Source organism: Bombina bombina, chromosome 4 (assembly GCF_027579735.1).
Source record: "Bombina bombina isolate aBomBom1 chromosome 4, aBomBom1.pri, whole genome shotgun sequence".
Lineage (NCBI taxonomy): Eukaryota > Metazoa > Chordata > Amphibia > Anura > Bombinatoridae > Bombina > Bombina bombina.
The window spans coordinates 927,450,548-927,475,727 of NC_069502.1; the positions used below are offsets into that span (position 1 = coordinate 927,450,548).

Below are 25,180 nucleotides of genomic sequence, written 5' to 3' on the forward strand. Positions count from 1 at the left end.
AAGTAAAACTTCAAAGCACGAACCACGTCCAAGTTGTGCAACAGATGCTCCTTCTTAGAGGAAGGATTAGGACATAGAGAAGGAACAACAATTTCCTGATTGATATTCCTATTAGTAACAACCTTAGGAAGGAATCCAGGTTTGGATCGCAAAACCACCTTATCAGCATGGAAAACAAGATAAGGCGAGTCGCATTGCAATGCAGATAGTTCAGAAACTCTTCGAGTCGAAGAGATAGCAACTAAAAACAGAACTTTCCAAGATAGAAGCTTAATATCTATGGAATGCATAGGTTCAAACGGAACCCCTTGAAGAACTTTAAGAACTAAATTCAAACTAAATGGCAGAGCAACAGGTTTAAACACAGGCTTGATTCTAACTAAAGCCTGACAGAACGACTGAAACGTCTGGAACATCTGCCAGACGCTTGTGCAGTAGAATTGATAAAGCAGATATCTGTCCCTTTAAGGAACTAGCTGATAGCCCCTTCTCCAATCCTTCTTGGAGAAAGGACTAAATCCTAGGAATCCTGATCTTACTCCATGAGTAGCCTTTGGATTCGCACCAATAAAGATATTTACGCCATATCTTAGGATAAATTTTTCTAGTGACAGGCTTTCGAGCCTGAATCAAGGTATCTATGACCGACTCAGATAAACCCCGCTTGGATAAAATCAAGCGTTCAATCTCCAAGCAATCAGCCGCAGAGAAACTAGATTTGGATGCTGGAACGGACCTTGAATCAGAAGGTCCTGTCTCAGTGGCAGAGTCCATGGGCGTTCTGATGAGACACCATCAGATCCAATTCTGGAGTGCCCCATTGCTGAATCAATTGCGCAAACACCTCCGGATGGAGTTCCCACTCCACCGGATGAAAAGTCTCACGACTTAGAAAATCCGCTTCCCAGTTCTCCACTCCTGGGATATAGATTGCGGATAGATGGCAAGAATGAGTCTCTGCCCATCATATTATTTTGGTAACCTCTATCATCGCTAGAGAACTCTTTGTTCCCCCCTGATGATTGATATATGCTACAGTCGCGATATTGTCCGAATGGAATCTTATGAATCTGGCCGAAGCCAGCTGAGGCCACGCCTGAAGCACGTTGAATATCGCTCTCAGTTCTAGAATATTTATCGGGAGGAGAGCCTCCTCCTGAGTCCACAAACCCTGAGCTTTCAGGGAATTCCAGACTGCACCCCAGCCCAATAGGCTGGCGTCCGTCGTCACTATGACCCATGCTGGCCTGCGGAAACACATTCCCTGGAAAAGATGATCCTGTGACAACCAACAAAGAAGAGAGTCTCTGGTCTCTTGATCCAGATTTATCGGAGGAGATAAATCTGCATAATCCCCATTCCACTGATTGAGCATGCATAGTTGCAGTGGTCTGAGATGCAAGCGAGCAAACGGAACTATGTCCATTGCCACTACCATTAGTCCGATTACCTCCGTACACTGAGCCACTGACGGCCGAGGAATGGAAGAGCTCGGCAGGTGGTTAAAATCTTTGATTTCCTGACCTCCGCCAGAAAAATTTTCATGTCCACCGATCTATCAGAGTTCCCAGGAATGGAACTCTTGTGAGAGGGATAAGTGAACTCTTTTTTACGTTCACCTTCCACCCGTGAGATCTTAGAAAAGCCAACACGATGTCCGTGTGAGATTTGGCTAGTTAGTAAGTCGACGCCTGAATTAAGATATCGTCCAGATAAGGCGCCACTGCTATGCCCCGCGGCCTTAGAACCGCCAGAAGGGACCCTAGCACCTTTGTGAAAATTCTGGGAGCTGTGGCCAACCCGAAGGGAAGAGCCACAAACTGGTAATGCTTGTCCAGAAAGGCGAACCTGAGGAACTGGTGATGATCTTTGTGGATAGGGATGTGTAGATACGCATCCTTTAAGTCCACGGTGGTCATATATTGACCCTCCTGGATCATTGGTAAAATAGTCTGAATGGTCTCCATCTTGAAGGATGGGACTCTAAGGAATTTGTTTAGGATCTTGAGATCTAAAATTGGTCTGAAGGTTCCCTCTTTTTTGGGAACCACAAACCGATTGGAGTAGAACCCCTGCCCCTGTTCTGTTTTCGGAACTGGGCAGATCACTCCCATGGTATATAGGTCTTTTACACAGCGTAAGAACGCCTTTCTTTTTGTCTGGTTTACAGACAATTGAGAAAGATGGAATCTCCCCCTTAGAGGAGAATCTTTGAAATCCAGAAGATACCCCTGGGTTACGATTTCTAAATCCCAGGAGTCCTGAACGTCTCTTGCTCAAGCCTGAGCGAAGAGAGAAAGTCTGCCCCCTACTAGATCCGGTCCCGGATCGGGGACTACCCCTTCATGCTGTCTTGGTGGCAGCAGCAGGCTTCTTGGCCTGTTTACCCTTGTTCCAAGTCTGGTTAGGTCTCCAGACTGACTTGGATTGAGCAAAATTCCCCTCTTGCTTTGCAGCAGGGGAAGAGGTAGAGGGACCACCTTTGAAGTTTCGAAAGGAACGAAAATTATTTTGTTTGGTCCTCATCTTATTTGTCTTATCCTGATGAAGGGCATGGCCTTTCCCTCCAGTGATGTCTGAAATGATCTCTTTCAGTTCAGGCCCGAATAGGGTCTTACCCTTGAAAGGGATGGCTAAAAGCTTAGATTTTGATGACACATCAGCAGACCAGGACTTAAGCCATAACGCTCTACGCGCTAAAATGGCAAAACCTGAATTCTTTGCCGCTAGTTTAGCCAGTTGAAAAGCGGCATCTGTAATGAAAGAATTAGCTAGCTTGAGAGCCCTAATTCTATCCAGAATATCATCTAATGGGGTCTCAACCTGAAGAGCCTCCTCCAGAGCCTCGAACCAAAAAGCAGCTGCAGTAGTTATAGGAACAAGGCACGCTATAGGTTGGAGAAGAAAACCCTGATGAACAAATATTTTCTTTAGGAGACCCTCTAATCTTTGAAAGCACAACTGTCCTCAATAGGTATAGTTGTACGCTTAGCCAGGGTAGAAATAGCTCCCTCCACCTTAGGGACCGTCTGCCACGAGTCCCGCATGGTGTCTGATATGGGAAACATTTTCTTAAAAGTAGGAGGGGGAGCGAACGGAATACCTGGTCTATCCCACTCCTTAGTAACAATGTCCGAAATCCTCTTAGGGAGCGGAAAAACATCAGGGTAGGCAGGAACCTCTAGAAATCTGTCCATTTTACACAATTTCTCTGGAACTACAATAGGGTCACAATCATCCAGAATCGCTAAAACCTCCCTGAGCAATAAGCGGAGGTGTTCTAGTTTAAATTTAAAAGCCGTCATATCTGAGTCTGTCTGAGGGAACATCTTTCCTGAATCAGAAATCTCTCCCTCAGACAGCAAATCCCTCACGCCAACTCAGAACATTGTGAGGGTACATCGGATATGGCTAATAAAGCGTCAGAGGGCTCAGCATTTGTTCTCACACCAGACCTACTGCGCTTCCCCTGCAACCAAGGCAGCTTAGATAAAACCTCTGTGAGGGTAGTATTCATAACTGCGGCCATATCTTGCAGGGTGAAAGAATTAGACGCACTAGAAGTACTTGGCGTCGCTTGTGCGGGTGTTAATGGTTGTGACACTTGGGAATTAGATGGCATAACCTGATTCCCTTCTGACTGAGAATCATCCTGCGACATACTTTTAGTAGCTAAAATATGTTCTTTACAATTTATTGACCTTTCAGTGCATGAGGGACACATTCTAAGTGGGTGTTCCACAATGGCTCCTAAACATATTGAACAATGACTTTCCTCAATGTCAGACATGTTGAACAGGCTAATAATGACTACAAACAAGCATGAAAACACTTTATTTAGTGAAAAAAAATAACAATCTTAAAAAACGGTACTGCACCTTTAAGAGAAAAAAAGCATACACGTTCTGCAAACCTGCTTTAAAATGCACCAAATTTTTCAAATTTTTACAGCAGAATGTGTAGTTAAGTTTGCCCCACAAGGAAATTTAACATTTAACCCTTTAATGTGCAAACCGGATTGAACAAGGCCTAAATCCGGAAAAAACACCCCCAGCACCTTGCCACAGCCCTGCTGTGGTGCCTACCTGCCCTCAGGGATGGTAAATATGGGGTTAAAGCTTCGATTTGGCCCAAAACATCCACAAGGGCCCTCAGGAGTTGGAGCTTGCTGCTTGCTGAGTGAAAACAAATGCGCATCTGAGGCGCGAAAATAGGCCCCGCCCATCTCACTCGATGTCTCTACAGCCTCAAAGAACCGCACCAGAGCGGTTTTAAACTAGCCATGTGGGTTCTGAGACCCAAAAATAAGCCAAGTGTACCCTCAATAAAGTTTGCCCAAAAAACTTTATTGCCCACAAAACGTTAACAGCACTCCCAGTTCATAAAAACGTTTTCCCACAAACATTCAAAACTCAGTGTCAACCATTTTTAATTAGCCCCTTATGCAAGCTTAGTAATGCCTTTCTATAGCTGTTAGGATTACTGCTTACCCTTACCCTCATGGGGATACTGTCAGCCTTTCTGAAATACACAGTCTCTCCAGAAAAAATGACTGAACATACCTCACTGCTATAAAGCATGAAAACGTTCCTCACACTGAAGTTTCCTGTACTCCTCAGCCTCTGTGAGAACAGCACTGGATCTTAGTTACAAATGCTAAGATCATCATCCTCCAGGCAGAAGTCTTCATCCATCTGTTGCCTGAGAGTAAATAGTACACAACGGTACCATTTAAAACAAAAAACTCTTGCTTGAAGAAATTAAAAACTAATATTGTATCACCTCTTTCACTTTACCCTTCCTAGTACTTTGAGTAGGCAAAGAGAATTACTGGGGGGGTGGAGCTAGGGGAGGAGCTATATAGACAGCTCTGCTGCTCTTTGCCACTTCCTGTTAGCAGGAGGATAATATCCCACAAGTAAAGGATGAATCCGTGGACTCGTTGTACCTTATAGAAGAAACAACTAATCCTTAATGGCATCTGAAATAGTCCGTTACCTGTGCTTGAATGACACGTGAGGAAACACCACTCCAAATAGGGCCACTGAAGCATCAATCACAGACACTCCAAGTGGTAGAGGACCAGGTACAGCTTCACCAGCAGGGATGCGCAGGTAGATTGAGGACGGGTCATGTTCTAGGGCTCCACTTCCTGAAGCACTGTTGGGCTGGAGCTACACATCATACATATATGAAAAAAACAGACAGATGTCATATTCATCAGCATTATGCAAGAAATTACTACATCAATAAGTAGATTTAAGCAGCTTGTTGTTTTCGGTCATCTCTGACACTAAAATAGACAAAATAGTGCAATAGTGGAAACAAAAATAACTAATGGCAGTAATAGGGTTAATTAGACAACAAATGCAAAGGGGTTAAACACATAGTAGAGGTACAGCTCGGAACCCACAGAGCACTGCAGGTCCTGAGTGGAAACTGTCACTGTTCCAATCAGCAGTGCTAGTTTCATGACTAGTGGTGCTAATTGGGTCAGTGACATTTTCCACCAGCAGTGTTCTCTGAGTCCAGATGACGTAATAACCATCAAACCGCTACTCTGAGTTTTTTGTTTCTATTTTTAATGTATACCGATAAATAATTAATTTTACCTTGTACTAAGGCTGTGCATGGTAATCTATTTCTACTTGTGATCTTTGAGTCTTGCTTGGAGTTATTCATTTTTTCCTACATTCTCTGAGTCCAGAGCAGTACTTCTACTATTTGTTTAGCCCCTTTGTGGAGGTTAGACACAGAGGTGCAGGGTTGCTAGTCTTAAAAGGACTTGCTCTAATTAGAGCATTACAGTAGAGAAATAGAGACCAGAGTCCCACAGTGAGAAACTGCCAAAACTCACCAATATATAGAAACGTAGAAAGAAGTGGTCTCCAATTATGCAGAAAAATCCTTTTATTAGGTTACATTGGATAAGATCCAAACAGCCACAACGTTTCGGGGTAACACCCCTTAGTCATGTCTAATCACATGATTAAGGGAAGTTACCCTGAAACGTTGTGGCTGTTTGGATCTTATCCCATGTAACCTAATAAAAGGATTTTTGTTTGATGAACAAAAAAACATATCAAGTAGGTAGCCACTACTGTTTAAACACACAATGCAATGTACACTTTTTAAAACTTTTCTCCTGCTGCCCCATTTCACTAGCGCAATAAGCAAACTTCTTAGTCATATGACCATAAAGAAAAATCAGAGTTTTAACCTATAAACAAAATAATTTCAATGTTATATAATTCAATATTTTTCATCCAAACTTTTTGCTTAATTAATATACCTGATCTTCAATAGATTTATGGTCAGTCTCCTGCAGCCAGGAGCCAAGCAGCACACTGTCATCATAGTGACACAAGGAGCGCAAGAGTGACGTGGTGGTGTTGGAAGAATTGTCTGTTAAAGTAAACTCTGCCACTAGCTCACGGAGCAGCACATTGAAGTTTGCTAGACAAAGGAAGAGAAATATAAATAGACATTACAACGAGATTAAGATGTTAAAAATAAATCACATATACAACCCCAATTAAAGGAACAGTAAAGTCCAAATTAAACTTTCATGATTCAGATAGGGCATGTAATTCATAACAACTTTCTAACTTACTTTTATCATCAAATTTGCTTTGTTCTTTTGGTATTCTTAGTTAAAAGCTAAACCTAGGTCGGCTCATATGCTAATTTCTAAGCCCTTGAAGGCCACCTCGTAACTGATTGCATTTGACAGCTTTTCACAGCTAGAGGGTGTTAGTTCATGTGCATCATATAAATAACATTGTGCTCATGCACGTGGTTATGTAAAGTGAAAGTAAAGTTAGGTGGTCAGCTTAGAACAGTTAGATCTGTTAGTTAAAAATAATAGGAGTTTAATTCATCGTTTTTATTTAAGCTATCTCTAAATAACATTATAGCCAAATACAAACTGATGTTTTTCATATTTTTAAATCTCCCGCTTACCGATACATATTTTACTTCCTTGTCACGTTTTCATTACAACCAATTGACTTTCTGGCCGATCGGCGGCCGTGAAGCTACGTCATCCTAATATGTCATCTATTGCGCATAATCTGTTCCACACAATTCTGTCGGACGCGCGTGCCCAATTCGCGTATGCGAACAACTTTTTGTGGACACTGCTGCCCTGATCGCCGATTCGCGCATGCGCAATGTGTCCCCGGTCGCCTATGCGCACATGCGCAATGTGTTCACTCAGGAAGAGGAGGGTGGGCGGAGCAAGGACGAATACAGTAAGCAAATAAATTAATAAAATATAACGTTAATCTTTGCAAAAAAAAAATCAACAAACATAGCGATGCATTTATATTACTGCTAAATATTACATATATGTTTTGCTGAGGTTAAAATTTTACTTTCACTTTAAGAGTCAGCACTAATTGCTTGAATTGCAAGTCAGTCAAAAGATCTGAGATAAGGAAGCAGTCAGCATAAGCTTAGATACAAAGTAATTACAGAGGTAAACAGTATATTTCTATAACAGTGTTGGTTATGTAAAACTGGGGTATGGTAAATAAAGGGATTATCTATCTTTTTAAACAATAAAATTTTTGGTGTTTACTATCCCTTTAAGAAAGTACAAGTGAGATATATTATATGAGAACCATATAACTTTTACACAAGGCTTGTATCTCCGAAGTGTGGGGGCCATAATGTAATTTCATAAGGCCTTCCACACCTTTAAACAGAAGACAAAGGGGCCGATTCATCAAGCTCTGAATGCAGCTGTTTACGCGCGAGCCTTCAGGCTCGCTGGAAAAAGGAGTCAAGAAGCAGCAGTCTTAAGACCACTGCTCCTTAACTCGTCCGCCGCCTCTGAGGCGGAAAACAGCAATCCGCCCAATTGCATACGATCGGATTGATTAACACCCCCTGCTAGCGGCCGATTGGCCGCGAATCTGCAGGGGCGACATTGCACAAGCAGTCAACCAGAACTGCTTGTGCAATGATAAATCCTGACAGCGTATGCACTTTCATAAATCGGCCCCCATGTGTGTATGATTGTGGGAGTCAAGATATCTGATAATAAATTATCAATATAACTCATCATGCAACAAATATGTACAGTTTGATAAAGGAAGGTTCAGGCAGAAAATGCAATAAAATGCTGGGACAGAATATTGCAGATGCAAATTATGTTTGTTTGTTTGGGTAAATTACTGTACAATATTGACAGGCACGTATAGGTACTAATGCAAGTCTAAGCAAAGGCATATATCTACCTAAATCATTTCTAAGTTCAAGTATAGAGGAAAACAGTCTAAAAACCTACTAGATTTAAAATATAATTTTGTTTATAAATGTCTTACCTTCATATGTCTTAGGAGGTAGCAAAGCCAAGATGTCATACAGTCTTAACCGGACCATTGCAGCACTTGCCTTTAGGTGAGCTCCGTGAGCTTTTATAACAGAAATTATACTGGAAAACACAAAAGGAAATAAACAATAGTAGATAAGACATATAAAATGTACAACCTAAGCTTAAAGGGACATGAAACTCAAAACTTTTATTTCATGATTCATATAGAGCATACCATTTTAAACAACTTTTCAATTTACTTCTATTGTCAAATTTGCTTCATTCTCTTGGTATTCTTTGTTTTAAGAGCACCAATGCACTACTGAGAGCTAGCTGAACACATCAGGTGAGCCAGCTACCTACTAGTAGTGCATTGCTGCTTGTTGAGCCAACCTATGTATGCTTTTCAACAAAGGATACCAAAAGAACAAAACATTGTAAAGTTGTATGTATCTGATAATATAAGTAAATTGTAAAGTTGTATGCTCTTTTGAGCTTTTATATGATGGGTACAGTAATTGAATGACTGTATTTGTATACTAAAATTAACTTTTGATTAGGATATATGATTATTTATTGTATTTAAGATGGTTAAGCTCATTTTCAAATAATAGGTTTACAAATAAAAACACACACATTTTTATATATATATCTATATATATATCTATATATATATCTCTATCTCTATCTCTATATATATATCTCTATCTCTATCTCTATCTATATATCTCTATCTCTATCTCTATCTATATATCTCTATCTCTATCTCTATATATATATATATATATATATATATATATATATATATATATACACACACATACACACACACTATAGAAAAGCTTTTTTTTATAAAGGATAGGTTTACCGTAAACCAAAACAAAAAACAGCAGTTTAATTTTAAGGGACCAGAGCATTAAAATGGAACATGGAATATGTAGCATATATAATGTAGTGTGTGTGTGTATAATTATGACCCAAAAGGGAGGTAAAGAGATGTAAAAAGCTCACAAATAAAGAAACACAAAAACAATATATTGCATTATATTTTCCCGGTCATGGTCGTCTTACTTACTGCGACATCATTGTCATGGCGCACTCAATTGGAGTCATCAATTTCCTGATCACATCTTCTGTGAGTAGCTCAGGACAATGAGCAACAAAACTCCTCATAGCTTGAAACAGACAAACATGTCATCAAAAGGGATAAAGGAAGGAACTGGTTTAAAGGTACATTATTACGTTTTTAAGTTTAGCTACAGTCATATTATACACATGTACATTTTGCACAGTAGTAAAATGTAACACTGCTTCAAGTCTCATGAGATTTAAAGTCTCTTACCGCATAGTGCCCCAGCACGACCTTCAAGTGTAACCTGCCATGTAAAAGAGTCTCCTCGTGCCTTCTCGGCCTCCAGCTCTTTTAGAGAACGAGGAAATACATTTCTCCACAACAGAAGCATCTTGGGTAAATGGTAGCGAACAACTGAAGGGCCTAGTCACAAATATTAAAACATAAAATTGCTATTAAAATAATATATTTGAGTTCTTTTGTCATTGATGTGCTGTGTTATGTTACAGAGTCCCTGATTGGTTGAATAAGGCTATAGGGTGGCATAAAATAAGGTAGGGAGATGATTAGTCTGAGAAGATCTTTACACTATCTGGACATGTATATATGTAGACACAGCACGTAGAGACAACAACCTGCGACACATATTTACATCTCTATATAGTGCTTAAATGAAATAAGCACAATATAATTAGAAAAGTTGTGTTGCAATAAATTAACATGCCCAACAAATGTGAAAGTTTTTATATTAGATGAACACCTTGCCAAGACTTACTCATTCTTATTTGAATGACACTGTTTGTGTTTTTTGGGAAGGTGTACTCACATTTTTTATGTTTTTTTAGTATATATATATATATATATTTTATATATACTGTATATACACTGTATATTATCAATAATAAAAGATACACAGTAAGGTACATACCTAATGTCATAAGTGCCCCGAGAAGAAGCCATCCAGCCTGAGTGCGTGGCAAAGACAGTCTGCTGTTCTGTGAAGCAGTTCGTAAGAGATCTTCAGCTATGCTGACAACCATCTGCAAGACCAAAGCATATAGAGTAACCATATATGAAAACACTATATTTATAATAATGATTGTTAGTGCACTCAGTTAAATCCTGTGATGTATGCATTGTCATTGCAGTATCTAGCAGGGCTTGGTATGGTCCCTCTCTAGAAACTTTAATGCACAAAAAGCAAGCAGCAATCAAGAGACCCAAGCACGACACACCAGTACATAAAACATCACAATTTAGCAAGAGCTAAAATTTTGTAGAATCACAAACAAATACACACAAGGCCTTTTGCCCTCTAACAGCATAAAAGGTATGTGCATTAGGATCTTTTGTGTGGATCTGAATGCCGGATTTATTCTTGTAAAAGATCACCACACTAAGATCTGTGCAAATCCAGATCTAAGTGTGGTGAGCTTTCGCAAGAATAAATCCGGCTCCAAAAAGAGCTGAACGGCACACGAGTGTTTGTCTACTTCTGCATTCGGATCCTCATGAAGGATCTGAATGCACATATCTAAATAAGAACTAGCAAGCAGACATCGCAATCTCAAAGGTACATTTCCACGTTAGTTTTCTACTAGTTGCCTGTGGGATATCAGCACAGGTGATATGACTGGTAATCGATGAAAAATGCTCAGCACATTTCTAATGCAGCACGACTATCTTAAAAGTCCATAAAACTGTTTTAGTTTTGCTAGCACTCATCTATTAATAAAATACATTTTTGTTGTAGTGCATATTTTTACTGTTACGGATTTCTCTTAAATAAACTAAGCTGCTTTCGATACTGCCATGCTGCTTGGGTTTCCCATTGTAACATAATAGTTTGACTGTGCAATCTCTGAACAATTAAAGGCACTGAGCCAACAGCCACTTCCTATTGATTTTTATTGGCTAATAGTTTTTTCCTGTAAATGCTCATTGGCTGATAGGTACTTCCTGCTAAAAGTACAGATTTATTTCAATGGTTATCTTTAACAGAAAATAAAACCTGGAAAAGGGGTTTAAAATTAAAAATGGTTATATATCCACTATACTAGAAAGGCTTATTTTGTTTGCAATATTTTTTTTGGAATACTTTAAAACCATTCAGCTCTATTGTATCATTATTGCTATATACTTTGTGTGCTTTGTAAATGGACTGATTTTTTGTCATAAAGAAAGTTATTAAAGCATAATGGAATATGGTCACATGGTTGGAGTAGGTTACAAATTTACAACATAGCCCTAACAGAATATATTTTGAAATGTTACCTTTCCCTTGGAATGAGGAATGCCCAGGGGACACTGGTGTACACCCCCAAGAAGAGCTGCCATTGCAAAGCTATAACCGCTGACAGCTTCAGGGGAATTTTTCAGGTTGTTAAGCCTTTCTGCACACCTGTCGAGGAGGGGGGTCAATTGAAAAGGCAGTGCCACAGCAACACATCGCAAGCACCATGCAGCTGCAAGTCTAGCAGCCATACTAGGGTGAAGGAGGACTGAAGTCACAGTGTCCAAAAGCCCTAAGATATAAAAAAGAAAGATCCTATTTAAAATTAGATAAAGCGTTAAACACAAACAGACAAAATCATATATTTAGACCATTTACTTTAATTTAAAAACAAAAGATTGCTTTAATAGCAGCTTATCTTTAAATTTTCCAATTGTTTTAGCAAGCTAATTAAACTTTGCAAAAAGAATAAAAATACACACATATAAATTCTTAAGCATTAAGGACCACAAATCAACACCTAAGAAGGCTAAAGGGCTGCATATAAATGAATGGCTATTAAACACAGAGAATACATTTCCTTGGTTGCCCACTCACCAGAATTCCCCAAAGCTTACTTTCTTCTATAAGATACGACGAGTCCACGGATTCATCCTTTACTTGTGGGATATTATCCTCCTGCTAACAGGAAGTGGCAAAGAGCACCACAGCAGAGCTGTCTATATAGCTCCCCCTTGACTCCACCCCCCAGTCATTCTCTTTGCCTACTCTAAGTAATAGGAAGGGTAAAGTGAAAGAGGTGATAAAATGTTAGTTTTTATTTTCTTCAAGCAAGACTTTTTTATTTTAAATGGTACCGGTGAGTGCTATTTTCTCCCAGGCAGCAGATGGATGAAGACTTCTGCCTGGAGACTAATGATCTTAGCATTTGTTACTGAGATCCAGAGTAGTTCCCACAGAATGGCTGAGGAGTACTTAAGAAACTTCAGTGTGAGGAACGTTTTTCATGCTACAAGCATTGAGGTATGTTCAGTCATTTTTTTCTGGAGACACTGTTATTTCAGAATTGGCTGACAGTATCCCCATGAGGGAAAGGTTAAGCAGTAATCCTAATGTATAGAGAGGGGTATTACTGGACCTGTAAATTGGGCTATATAAAAATGGTTGACACTGAAGATATGTTTGTGGGCAAGCGTTTCTAGGTTGGAAATTTCAGATAACGTTTTTGATGGCAAACGTTTTTACTTTATTTGAAAATGGAGGGTACACATGGCTTCATTAATGGGTATATGAACCAACATGGCTAGGTTTTACACCGCTCTGGAGCGGTTATTTTAGGCTGTGAGACATCGAGTGAGATGGGCGGGGCCTATTTTCGTGCCTCAGTTGTGCAGTTGTTTTTCCCAGACAAGCAGCAAGCTCCAACTCCGGTGGGCCTTTTAGAAACAGTTTGGGCCTAATCGAAGGGTTAATACGATTTTACAGACCCCTGAGGGCAGGGGCGAGGTGCAGGGGGTGTTTTTGCTGAATTTAACGTTTTATACCACAACGTTTTTTTGGTAAGGGTTAAGTGTTCCTTTCCTTGTGGGGCAAACTTAGCTGACAAGTTGGGATGCATTTATCATAAAATTGTGATAATTTTATCGTTTTAAAGCAGTTTTGGAAAAATTGTATGCTTTTTTTTCTCTTAAAGGCGCAGTACCGTTTTTTCAGATTGTTATTTTTTTCATAAAATAAAGTGTTTCAAGTCTGTTTGTGGTCATTACTAGCCTGTTTTAACATGTCTGACATTGAGGAAAGTCAATGTTCCATGTGTTTGGAAGCCACTGTGGAACCCCCACTTAAAATGTGTCCCTCATGTACCGAAAGGGCCTTACATTGCAAAGAACATATTTTAGCTGATAAAAGTATGTCTCAGGATGATTCTCAGTCAGAAGAGAATCAGGTTATGCCATCTAATTCTCCCCAAGTGTCACAACCTTTAACGCCCGCCCAAGCGACGCCAAGTACTTCTAGTGCGTCTAATTCTTTCACCCTGCAAGATATGGCCGCAGTTATGTCTACTACCCTCACAGAGGTATTATCTAAACTGCCTGGTTTGCAGGGTAAGCGCAGAAGGTCCGGTATTAGAGTAAATGCTGAGCCCTCTGATGCTTTATTGGACATCTCTGATGTACCCTCACAGTGTTCTGATTTGGGGGTGGGGGAATTGCTGTCTGAGGGAGAGCTTTCTGATTTAGGAAAGATGTTCCCTCTAACAGACTCATATGTGACGGCCTTTAAGTTTAAGCTTGAACACCTCCGTTTGTTACTCAGGGAGGTTTTAGCAACTCTGGATGATTGTGACCTTATTGCCATCCCACCAGAGAAATTGTGTAAAATGGGTAAATACCTAGAGGTCCCTACTTACACTAATGTTTTTCCAGTCCCTAGAAGAATATCGGACATTGTTACTAAGGAATGGGATAGACCAGGCATTCCGTTCTCTCCCCCTCCTACTTTTAAGAAAATGTTTCCTATATCTGACACCATCCGGGATTCGTGGCAGACAGTCACCTAAGGTGGAGGGAGCTATTCCTACCCTGGCTAAGCGTACAACTATACCTATTGAGGACAGTTGTGCTTTCAAAGATCCTATGGATAAAAAATTAGAGGGTCTTCTAAAGAAATTGTTTATTCATGAGGGTTTTCTTCTACAACCTCTAGCGTGCATTGTTCCTGTAACTACTGCAGCCACTTTTTGGTTTGAGGCTCTAGAGGAGTCTCTTAAGGTTGAGACCCCATTAGATGATATTTTAAATAGAATTAAGGATCTCTAGCTAGCTAATTCTTTTATTACAGATGCCGCTTTTCAAATGGCTAAATTAGCGGCAAAGAATGCAGGTTTTTCCATTTTAGCGCGTAGAGTGTTATGGCTTAAGTCCTGGTCTGCTGATGTGTCATCAAAATCTAAGCCGTTAGCTATTCCTTTCAAAGGTAAGACCCTATTCGGGCATGAACTGAAGGAGATCATTTCCGACATTACTGGAGGTAAAGGCCATGCCCTTCCTCAGGACAAGACGATTAAAATGAGGGCCAAACAAAATAATTTTCATTCCTTTCGAAACTTTAAAGGTGGACCCTCTACTTCCTCCCCTGCCACAAAGCAGGAGGGGAATTTTGCTCAATCCAAGTCAGTCTGGAGACCTAACCAGACCTGGAATAAAGGTAAACAAGCCGAGAAGCCCGCTGCTGCTACCAAGACAGCATGAGGGGGCAGTCCCGATCCGGGGCTTGGGCAAGAGATGTTCAGGATTCCTGGGCATTAGAAATCGTGACCCAGGGGTATCGGCTAGAATTCAAAGATTCTTTCCCAAGGGGGAGATTTCATCTTTCACGTTTGTCTGTAAACCAGAAAAAAAGAGAGGCGTTCTTACGCTGTGTCGAAGATCTATATACCATGGGAGTAATCTGCCCAGTTCCAAAAGTAGAACAGGGGCAGGGGTTTTACTCAAATCTGTTTGTGGTTCCCAAAAAAGAGGGAACTTTAAGACCGATTTTAGATCTCAAGATTCTAAACAAATTTCTCAGAGTCCCATCCTTCAAGATAGAGACCATTCGAACAATTTTACCAATGATCCAGGAGGGTCAATATATGACCACCGTGGATTTGAAGGATGCGTATCTTCACATTCCTATCCACAAAGATCATCACCAGTTCCTCAGGTTCGCCTTCCTGGACAAACATTACCAGTTTGTGGCCCTTCCTTTCGGGTTGACCACAGCTCCCAGAATTTTCACAAAGGTGCTAGCGTCCCTTTTGCCGGTGCTAAGGCCGCGGGGCATAGTAGTGGCGCCCTTTCTGGATGATATCCTGATTCAGGCGTCAACTTACCATTTAGCCAAATCTCACACGGACATCGTGTTGGCTTTTCTAAGATCTCACGGGTGGAAGGTGCACATAAAAAAGAGTTCACTTGTTCCTCTAACAAGAGTTCCATTCCTAGACATGAAGATTTTTCTGACGGAGGTTAGAAAATCAAAAATCTTAACCACTTGCCGAGCACTTCATTCCATTCCTCGACCGACAGTGGCTCAGTGTATGGAGGTAATTGGACTAATGGTAGCGGCTATGGACATAGTTCCGTTTGCTTGCTTACATCTCAGACCACTGCAACTGTGCATGCTCAGACAGTGGAATGGGGATAATGCAGATTTATCTCCGCGGATAAATCTGGATTTAGAGACCAGAGACTCTCTTCTTTGGTGGTTGTCACAGGATCATCTGTCCCAGGCAATGTGCTTCCGAAGGCCAGCATGGGTCATAGTGACGACAGACGCCAGTCTTTTGGGTTGGGACGCAGTCTGGAATTCCCTGAAGGCTCAGGGTGTGTGGACTCAGCAGGAGGCCCTACTTCCAATAAATATTCTAGAACTGAGAGCGATATTCAACGCACTTCAGGCGAGGCCTCAGCTGGCTTCGGCCAGATTCATAAGGTTCCAGTCGGACAATATCATGACTGTAGCATACATCAATCATCAAGGGGGAACAAAGAGTTCTCTAGCGATGATAGAGGTTTCCAAAATAATTCGATGGGCAGAGACTCACTCTTGCCATCTATCAGCAATCTATATCCCAAGAGTGGAGAACTGGGAAGCGGATTTTCTAAGTCGTCAGACTTTTCATCCGGGGGAGTGGGAGCTCCATCCGGAGGGGTTTGCACAATTGATTCATCAATGGGGCACACCAGAATTGGATCTGATGGCATCTCGTCAGAATGCCAAACTTCCTTGTTACTGGTCCAGATCAAGGGATCCTCAAGCAGTACTGATAGATGCTCTAGCAGTACCGTGGTCATTCAAACTGGCTTATGTGTTTCCTCCTTTTCCTCTCCTGCCTCGTCTGATTGCAAGAATCAAACAGGAGAAGGCTTTGGTAATCTTGATAGCGCCTGCGTGGCCATGCAGGACTTGGTATGCAGATCTGGTGTAAATGTCATCTCTGCTACCGTGGAAACTGCCTCTGAGACAGGACCTTCTCATTCAGGGTCCGTTCCAACATCCAAATCTAGTTTCTCTGCGGCTGACTGCCTGGAGATTGAACGCTTGATTTTATCTAAGCGGGGTTTCTCTGAGTCAGTCATTGACACTTTGATTCAGGCTAGAAAGCCTGTAACTAGGAAAATTTACCATAAGATATGGCGTAAATATCTTTATTGGTGCGGATCCAAAGGCTACTCATGGAGTAAGATTAGGATTCCTAGGATTTTGTCCTTTCTCCAAGAAGGATTGGAGAAGGGGTTATCAGCTATTTCCTTAAAGGGACAGATTTCTACTTTGTCAATCTTACTACACAAGCGTCTGGCAGATGTCCCAGACGTTCAGTCGTTTTGTCAGGCTTTGGTTAGAATTAAGCCTGTGTTTAAACCTGTTGCTCCGCCATGGAGTTTGAATTTAGTTCTGAATGTTCTTCAAGGGGTTCCGTTTGAACCCATGCATTCCATAGATATTAAACTTCTATCTTGGAAAGTTCTATTTTTAGTAGCTATCTCTTCTGCTCGAAGAGTTTCTGAGCTATCTGTTACAATTCGACTCGCCTTATCTTATCTTCCATTCTGATAAGGTGGTTTTGCGTACCAAACCTGGATTTCTTCCTAAGGTTGTTTCAAATAAGAATATTAATCAGGAAATTGTTGTTCCTTCTCTGTGTCCTAATCCTTCTTCTAAGAAGGAGCGTCTGTTACATAACTTGGACGTGGTTCGTGCCATGAAGTTTTACTTGCAAGCGACCAAAGATTTCCATCAAACATCTTCTCTGTTTGTGTCTATTCTGAAAAGCGTAGAGGTAAAAAAGCTACTGCTACCTCTCTCTCTTTTTGACTGAAAAGCATCATCCGTTTGGCATACGAGACTGCTGGACAGCAGCCTCCTGAAAGAATTACAGCTCATTCTACTAGAGCAGTGGCTTCCACATGGGCTTTTAAAAACGATGCTTCTGTTGAACAGATTTGTAAGGCTGCGACTTGGTCTTCCCTCATACCTTTTCCAAATTTGATACTTTTGCTTCTTCGGAGGCTATTTTTGGGAGAAAAGTTCTTCAAGCAGTGGTGCCTTCCGTTTAGGTATGTGTCTTGTCCCTCCCGTTCATCCGTGTCCTGTAGCTTTGGTATTGTATCCCACAAGGATGAATCCGTGGACTCGTCGTATCTTATAGAAGAAAAGGAAATTTATGCTTACCTGATAAATGGATTTCTTCTATGATACGACGAGTCCACGGCCCGCCCTGTCAATTTAAGACAGATTATAGTTTTTGATTTAAAAACTTCAGTCACCTCTGCACCTTGTAGTTTCTCCTTTTTCTTCCTATACCTTCGATCAAATGACTGGGGGGTGGAGTCAAGGTGGGAGCTATATAGACAGCTCTGCTGTGGTGCTCTTTGCCACTTCCTGTTAGCAGCAGGATAATATCCCACAAGTAAAGGATGAATCCGTGGACTTGTCGTATCATAGAAGAAATCAATTTATCAGGTAAGCATAAATTTCCTTTTTTTAGTTAGACTTTTCCCAGGGGCCACAAAATCTATGGCACACATTCTTAGTTCTACTTTTCCCAGGGGCCACAAAAACTAGTGCAGATGGCTGCCTGTAGATTTTTCCGTAGTCTTGCAATAAACATACAAGACAAGTGTGACATTTTCTGAATACATTAACACCCTGTTTGCTGCAGTCATTTTCATTAGCCAAACCCCACCCCCACCCCCCACGTCTTAGTTGGGGGAGCCAATGTGAACTTGTTACTGGGTTAGTAACTAGTAATGTATTTTGTTAGCACAGTTTTGCCATATCTCATCTTACCTTCTCTGCTTTAGCATGGAATGTGGAAAACCCACAGCTTCAGAGTTCAATTACAAGAAAAGGCATAATAAATAATGAAAGCTTACTGTAAAGCTGTTTTACTACACAGAATTACGCATTTTATACTACAACCTAAAATGTCCCTTTAAAAGGTGCTTTACCAACTTATTCGATGATAAATAAGCCCACTACTATGTGCAACGTTTAATAAGGTTGATAAACATTTCAACTTTAGTGTTCTTGTAAATAAACTATCTATAAATTACATATCATTTCTTTGTAGAACTTGTTTTTGGCCTGTGTGATTTTTGGGCTGCTGGAGAGTGATTTCTTTGCTTGAAAAAAATGACCATTTAACAATAACTTTAGGTGTAGGTTGTATGCAGTTACCTATAGAAGGCTCCTGTATTAGAGGAGATGCAGTGGAATTAAGACTCTGTACCAGACTCCCCAGTTCCTGCAAGGCGCACACCATAACATGCTGACTCGCAGCTACGTCACCAGCACCAGCTTTATTTTCATTATTGGCATCATTCACCACGGCTTCTGCAAAATTAAGTAAAATATGAACAAAAAAGTACACACACAAAAAAAATGAAAGTCTACAATTAAGTATATTCTTCCATTTACTATACCTAAATTTAATGATGCAGAAGAACCCAAGGGAATTCCAACAGAAACACGAATTTGGTTAAAATAGATTGACAAGACCTTCAGTCCCAAATTTGGGCACTTCGCCCAAAGTAATTCACCCTACAAACACTTTGGGGACTTTAGGTTCCTCGGGTTAGCTGTAACCGGTGCTACTAATGTCCTCCTGCCCATTCCCCCTTTCTTCCCCTTATCTGAACCCTCCCAATCTCCCCCGCTCCTATCCCTTGTCGATGTATACCCCCCTCCCCTTTTTTTTTTTTTTTTTTTTTTCCTTTTTGGATAGCTTGACACAGTTTCCTTTTTTTCTTTTTTCTATGTATAATCTGGTTAACATTTCTGATTGTCATATTCTATGTTTAAGCTATAATTTTGGTATGAACATTTATGATGATGAAACCTCTATACACTAAGGAGTTTGCTGACTTATATGGGTTATTAATAATATGGGTCTTTTTCCACAACAAATGGACTTTTGCACCCTCCCATGGAGAGGTGGGAATAAGATTATTGACCAACAGACACCGAACATGGACTTAAACATCCAGCATTCTCTCTCTTGTGCTCCTTATTTTATGTGATTGTTTTATATAATACTACCTCTGGTTAATCCTGTTATTCCTGTTGTATGTACTATTGATATGTATGTACATGCTTTTGATGCTCTTATGTTCATTTATCTTTTAAAACAATAAAAACTATTTAAAAAAAAATAAAAAAAAAATAGATTGACAATATCTTCAGTTCAACTTTCAAATTGGGGATTTGCTTGGGAATGGGTTTACAACCCCCAAAAGCTTGTATGGACCCCAAAAGCCCGTATGGACCCCTATTTCACATGTGGCTACCCATGACGACAATTTAGTAAGTAACATCAGTGGTTACTTGGCCATTCTCAGTATTATTTAATAAAATCTAAGAAACAATTATACATTTTGTTTTTACAGTTTTTGCGTAGCTATCTCATATGCCATGAATTATAAATGTAATAATGGTATATTATGAAGCTGCTGGGCCTGCTTTAAAAAATATATATAAATTTGTGTGGGTCATTCAGTGAAATTTGATTTACATTAGGGTTTAAATGTAGGTAGTAAAAAAGCTCATTTTGTCTCAGCAATGAAAGGGTTAAACTATAGCTAGTTCACCTCCCAGTCATTTCATTCATTTCAATGATCAATCTATGCAAATCTAATGTGATATAACCAAATCAGTAATGGTCTGATTTAACTGGAAAAATAATATGAAAAGATTTAAAATCGGTCTTACGGACTAGTAGTTTAAATTGTGATTTAAATCATGATTAAAATCAATTTGATTTAAATAAAAAACCACCCTGCCTGGTGTATTACATATTCAAACTATGTAAGATTTTTTTCTTCTCCCAACACAGCTGAACGCTTACAAAATATTTCTTGTATTAATTCTTTGTTGTTTCTGTTTTTGAAATATTTAAATTTAAAAATCCCCAGCTTTAATTGGTGTTTAGGAGCTGTGTTTCCAACACTATATAAAGTACTATTAAAATGATGTGAATAATTTATTTATTGCCTTTACTCTCAAATAAAAAGAGCAGATAAAGTTTGAGCATTTTGCTACGGTTTATTTTTCTATATTGATAATTATGCACAGCAATCTTACCCACAGATTTCATCTGCTTGCTGATCGCTTGGCAAATTTCTTTAGCTGCTGCATTTTGTGCTTTCTCCCCTAACAGGCTGCCAACCGTGGCTCTCAAGATAAAAGACACACATCTTCGAGAGTATACAGCTTCCACATGTGTTTGCGTGGCGCGAGGGTGTGAAACCAGGTCAAGGACGTGAGACAGAAATGTGGCAAAGTTACGCTCAAGCCATTGCCCTCCAAGAGCTGTCACAAATACCACATATGCCTACAAGAGAAGCAGCTAAAATAAACAACAATTTGACACCAAAATGATTTTTTTTTTACAGATATTTAGAATAGTTATTAGCTAGAAAATTTGCATTAACATAGTGTAAAAGTTCACAGTTTACAAGCTACAGACTAAACATATAAACATATAAATTATTTGACTATGTGCATACTGACATGAACCTTTGGTGCAACTAATACAATAGCCATTACATAAGTGCATTTCAAATTTGATTTGACAACATTTTTCATAAAACTGAGCAGGCACAGTATTTAAATTGCAGCGCAAGGGGTATGTACATATTCTCTGTGTGCACATAAAAAAAAGTAATTCAAGTGGTGGACTTTAAAAAAAATTGAATTTGCTAATACAGGTGAAATGCGAAAATGCATCTCAATTTGAACTATTATGTCCCTTTAAGGACTGTAAACAAAATCCGAGACATTTTCTAAAATACAAAAAGCCAAAATAAATTTTTAGAAATTCCTGAAACTTGCATCAGCATCTAGGTTTGTGCAACACCCAGTTGCTTATGGGTTGCAATGGTGGGTTTTCCTGAAAATATTGTTGCACATTAGTGTATGTTATTTGCAAATTAAAGAATTAACAAAATATTGGTTAACAAGAGGTATAAACATGTGTATGTTGTTACAACAAATATTGTCTTTATGTGGGTTTAAGGTTATTTACATATTACAAATAGGATTTCTTTGTGGGGTTGCAATGCAAGCAAACTATAAAGGATTATAAGCACAGTTTATGAAATGCAGGTAAAGCACAAAAATCTTATTATGCAGAACAGCAAGCAGTCCCAGCCAGTGCCATTCATCTTATGCAGAGATAAGGACTAAGCTATTTTCTTCTGAATAATAGCTTTCCGAAATACCCATGAAGATTAACTTTCAAATGCCTATAAGCAATGAAATATTAAAATATAGCTATAATAATGGAAAGTTTTAAGCCCAACAAATATTCATTATAGGATTATGAGTCCTTACACCTCTATTCTAGAACCGTGTCCAACAGGTTTCAAAATCTGTGATTCCTTTGCTACAATACAGGCCTACTTGATTCACTATATATTTGTTTCAAAGGAAGGACACAGAAACCACTCAGCCCTTGGGCAAAGATATCAACCAATACAGGTAGAAAACCCTTTATCCAAACTGCTTGGCACTGGAAAAGCTTTGGTTTTTGGAATAGTTTGGATTTTTGAATATTTGTATCTGTAAAATCGGACAGTTTGGAGAGGGGATGGAAAAAAGTGTAAAAAATCAATGTCTTAAAATTTTACTGTTAATTGAACACGCCACTACCAGCAATAACCCCGCCCCCCCCCCACATTCATCTCAATGGATACGGAGAAAGCCTTTGACAGGCTCAATTGTCAATTTCTGCAGGCGACACTGACACAATTTGGCTTCGACCAAACCTTCACCGGAAAGATCTTTTCCCTTTACAATAGTCCCCAAGCCAAAATTAAGTTAAACAATACCCTTTCCCATCCATTCGACATTACAAATGGCACGAGATAAGGATGCCCTCTCTCCCATACTGTTCATTATCACAAAGGAGGTGTTAGTCTCAATCATCAGGGACAACACAGACATCCAAGGATTCACGATTGCCCAACAGGAATACAAAGCCACTCTATATGCCGACGACATCTTCCTTACGCTTATCCAACCCCACAAACCCCCCCCCCTTCAGACACTCCACACATACAGCACCTTCTCCAATTTTAAGATAAACATTTCTAAATCAGATCTATTCCCAATTGGACTAAGCGCAACTGAGCTTAAAGCGATTTAATCACTTGTGCACATTCGCATCCAACCCAATTCCATAAAATACCTCGGGGTCCACGTATCCCCAAACTCTCAGGTAACACTGGATACTAATTACAAAACTACAGCCGATACGATGCAAGCCCTTATGAGATCATGGGGAAGCAAGCCAATTTTGTGGCTGGGGAGGATCAACTCGGTCAAAATTATTCTCCTCCCTAAGCTATTATACTTATTCCAAACCCTACCAATCCCAATTCCAAAACCACTAATCCACAATCTTCAAAAGTCCCTCATCTTCTATATATGGCAACACAAAAGGCCTAGAATAGGTATTGCCACACTTTACCGCCCCAGGGAACTAGATGGCCTTGGGATCCCAAACCTCACCCAATACAGACTTGCTTCCTTCTACACCACAATTATACATTGGTGTAAACACTCGATCCATAAAGAATGGGTCCTCCTAGAACATTCATTATCATACACTCCCCACCACGGTAGCAAATGCTGGCTAACCCCTAACAAAAGGAATCTGCTAACAAGTCTCCCAACAATCACCATAGAAACCTTTAAACTCTGGGACATATCTATCAGACAATTCAACCACATCTCCACAATACCTTCCCCATTGAAACCCCTTTGCGAAAATCGAGAATACCCCTTTCAACCACCAAGCCAAACGACCCAAACACCTAATATCACCAATTCTCTCCCCTGCCTTACAATTATTAGCGACCGAAAAAACAGAATTTATGCTTACCTGATAAATTACTTTCTCCAACTGTGTGTCCGGTCCACAGCGTCATCCTTACATGTGGGAAATATCTCTTCCCCAACAGGAAATGGCAAAGAGTCCCAGCAAAGCTGGCCACATAGTCCCTCCTAGGCTCCGCCCACCCCAGTCATTCGACCGACGGACAGGAGGAAAAAATAGGAGAAACCATATGGTACCGTGGTGACTGTAGTTAGAGAAAATAATTCATCAGACCTGATTAAAAAACCAGGGCGGGCCGTGGACCGGACACACCGTTGGAGAAAGTAATTTATCAGGTAAGCATAAATTCTGTTTTCTCCAACATTGGTGTGTCCGGTCCACGGCGTCATCCTTACTTGTGGGAACCAATACCAAAGCTTTAGGACACGGATGAAGGGAGGGAGCAAATCAGGTTACCTAAACGGAAGGCACCACGGCTTGCAAAACCTTTCTCCCAAAAATAGCCTCCGAAGAAGCAAAAGTATCAAATTTGTAAAATTTGGCAAAAGTGTGCAGTGAAGACCAAGTCGCTGCCTTACATATCTGATCAACAGAAGCCTCGTTCTTGAAGGCCCATGTGGAAGCCACAGCCCTAGTAGAGTGAGCTGTGATTCTTTCAGGAGGCTGCCGTCCGGCAGTCTCGTAAGCCAATTGGATGATGCTTTTAAGCCAAAAGGAAAGAGAGGTAGAAGTCGCCTTTTGACCTCTCCTTTTACCAGAATAGACGACAAACAGAGAAGATGTTTGTCTGAAATCTTTTGTAGCTTCTAAATAGAATTTTAGAGCACGGACTACGTCCAAATTGTGTAACAAACGTTCCTTCTTTGAAACTGGATTCGGACACAAAGAAGGTACAACTATCTCCTGGTTAATATTTTGTTAGAAACAACCAGGCTTAGTACGCAAAACCACCTTATCTGCATGGAACACCAGATAGGGCGGAGAACACTGCAGAGCAGATAACTCTGAAACTCTTCTAGCAGAAGAAATAGCAACCAAAAACAAAACTTTCCAAGATAACAACGTAATATCTATGGAATGTAGAGGTTCAAACGGAACCCCTTGAAGAACTGAAAGAACTAGATTTAAACTCCAGGGAGGAGTCAAAGGTCTGTAAACTGGCTTGATCCTAACCAGAGCCTGAACAAATGCTTGAACATCTGGCACAGCTGCCAGTCGTTTGTGTAGTAAGACAGATAAAGCAGAAATCTGTCCCTTTAGAGAACTCGCAGATAATCCCTTATCCAAACCTTCTTGCAGAAAGGAAAGAATCTTAGGAATTTTTATCTTATTCCATGGGAATCCCTTGGATTCACACCAGCAGATATATCTTTTCCATATTTTATGGTAAATCTTTCTAGTTACCGGTTTTCTGGCCTGAACCAGAGTATCTATCACAGAATCTGAAAACCCACGCTTTGATAGAATCAAGCGTTCAATCTCCAAGCCGTCAGCTGGAGGGAGACCAGATTTGGATGTTCGAATAGACCCTGAACAAGAAGGTCCTGTCTCAAAGGTAGCTTCCATGGTGGAACCGATGACATATTCACCAGGTCTGCATACCAAGTCCTGCGTGGCCACGCAGGAGCTATCAAGATCACCGAGGCCCTCTCCTGTTTGATCCTGGCTACC

At 40.2% G+C, this 25,180-nt stretch overlaps 1 protein-coding gene across 1 annotated transcript in view; it reads right to left on the bottom strand.

Annotated features, from left to right (window-relative positions):
• The window catches only part of HEATR5B (HEAT repeat containing 5B), a 261,254-nt gene that overhangs the window by 178,459 nt on the left and 57,615 nt on the right, over positions 1 to 25,180 (bottom strand). The window contains exons 8-16 of the mRNA XM_053711883.1: positions 20,752 to 21,001; positions 18,850 to 19,005; positions 11,667 to 11,917; positions 10,321 to 10,432; positions 9,663 to 9,815; positions 9,396 to 9,495; positions 8,331 to 8,440; positions 6,293 to 6,456; positions 4,999 to 5,174 (exon numbers count right to left, since the gene is read on the bottom strand). Coding sequence (XP_053567858.1) covers positions 4,999 to 5,174; positions 6,293 to 6,456; positions 8,331 to 8,440; positions 9,396 to 9,495; positions 9,663 to 9,815; positions 10,321 to 10,432; positions 11,667 to 11,917; positions 18,850 to 19,005; positions 20,752 to 21,001 — 1,472 coding nt within the window. The remainder of the gene's footprint in view (positions 1 to 4,998; positions 5,175 to 6,292; positions 6,457 to 8,330; positions 8,441 to 9,395; positions 9,496 to 9,662; positions 9,816 to 10,320; positions 10,433 to 11,666; positions 11,918 to 18,849; positions 19,006 to 20,751; positions 21,002 to 25,180) is intronic.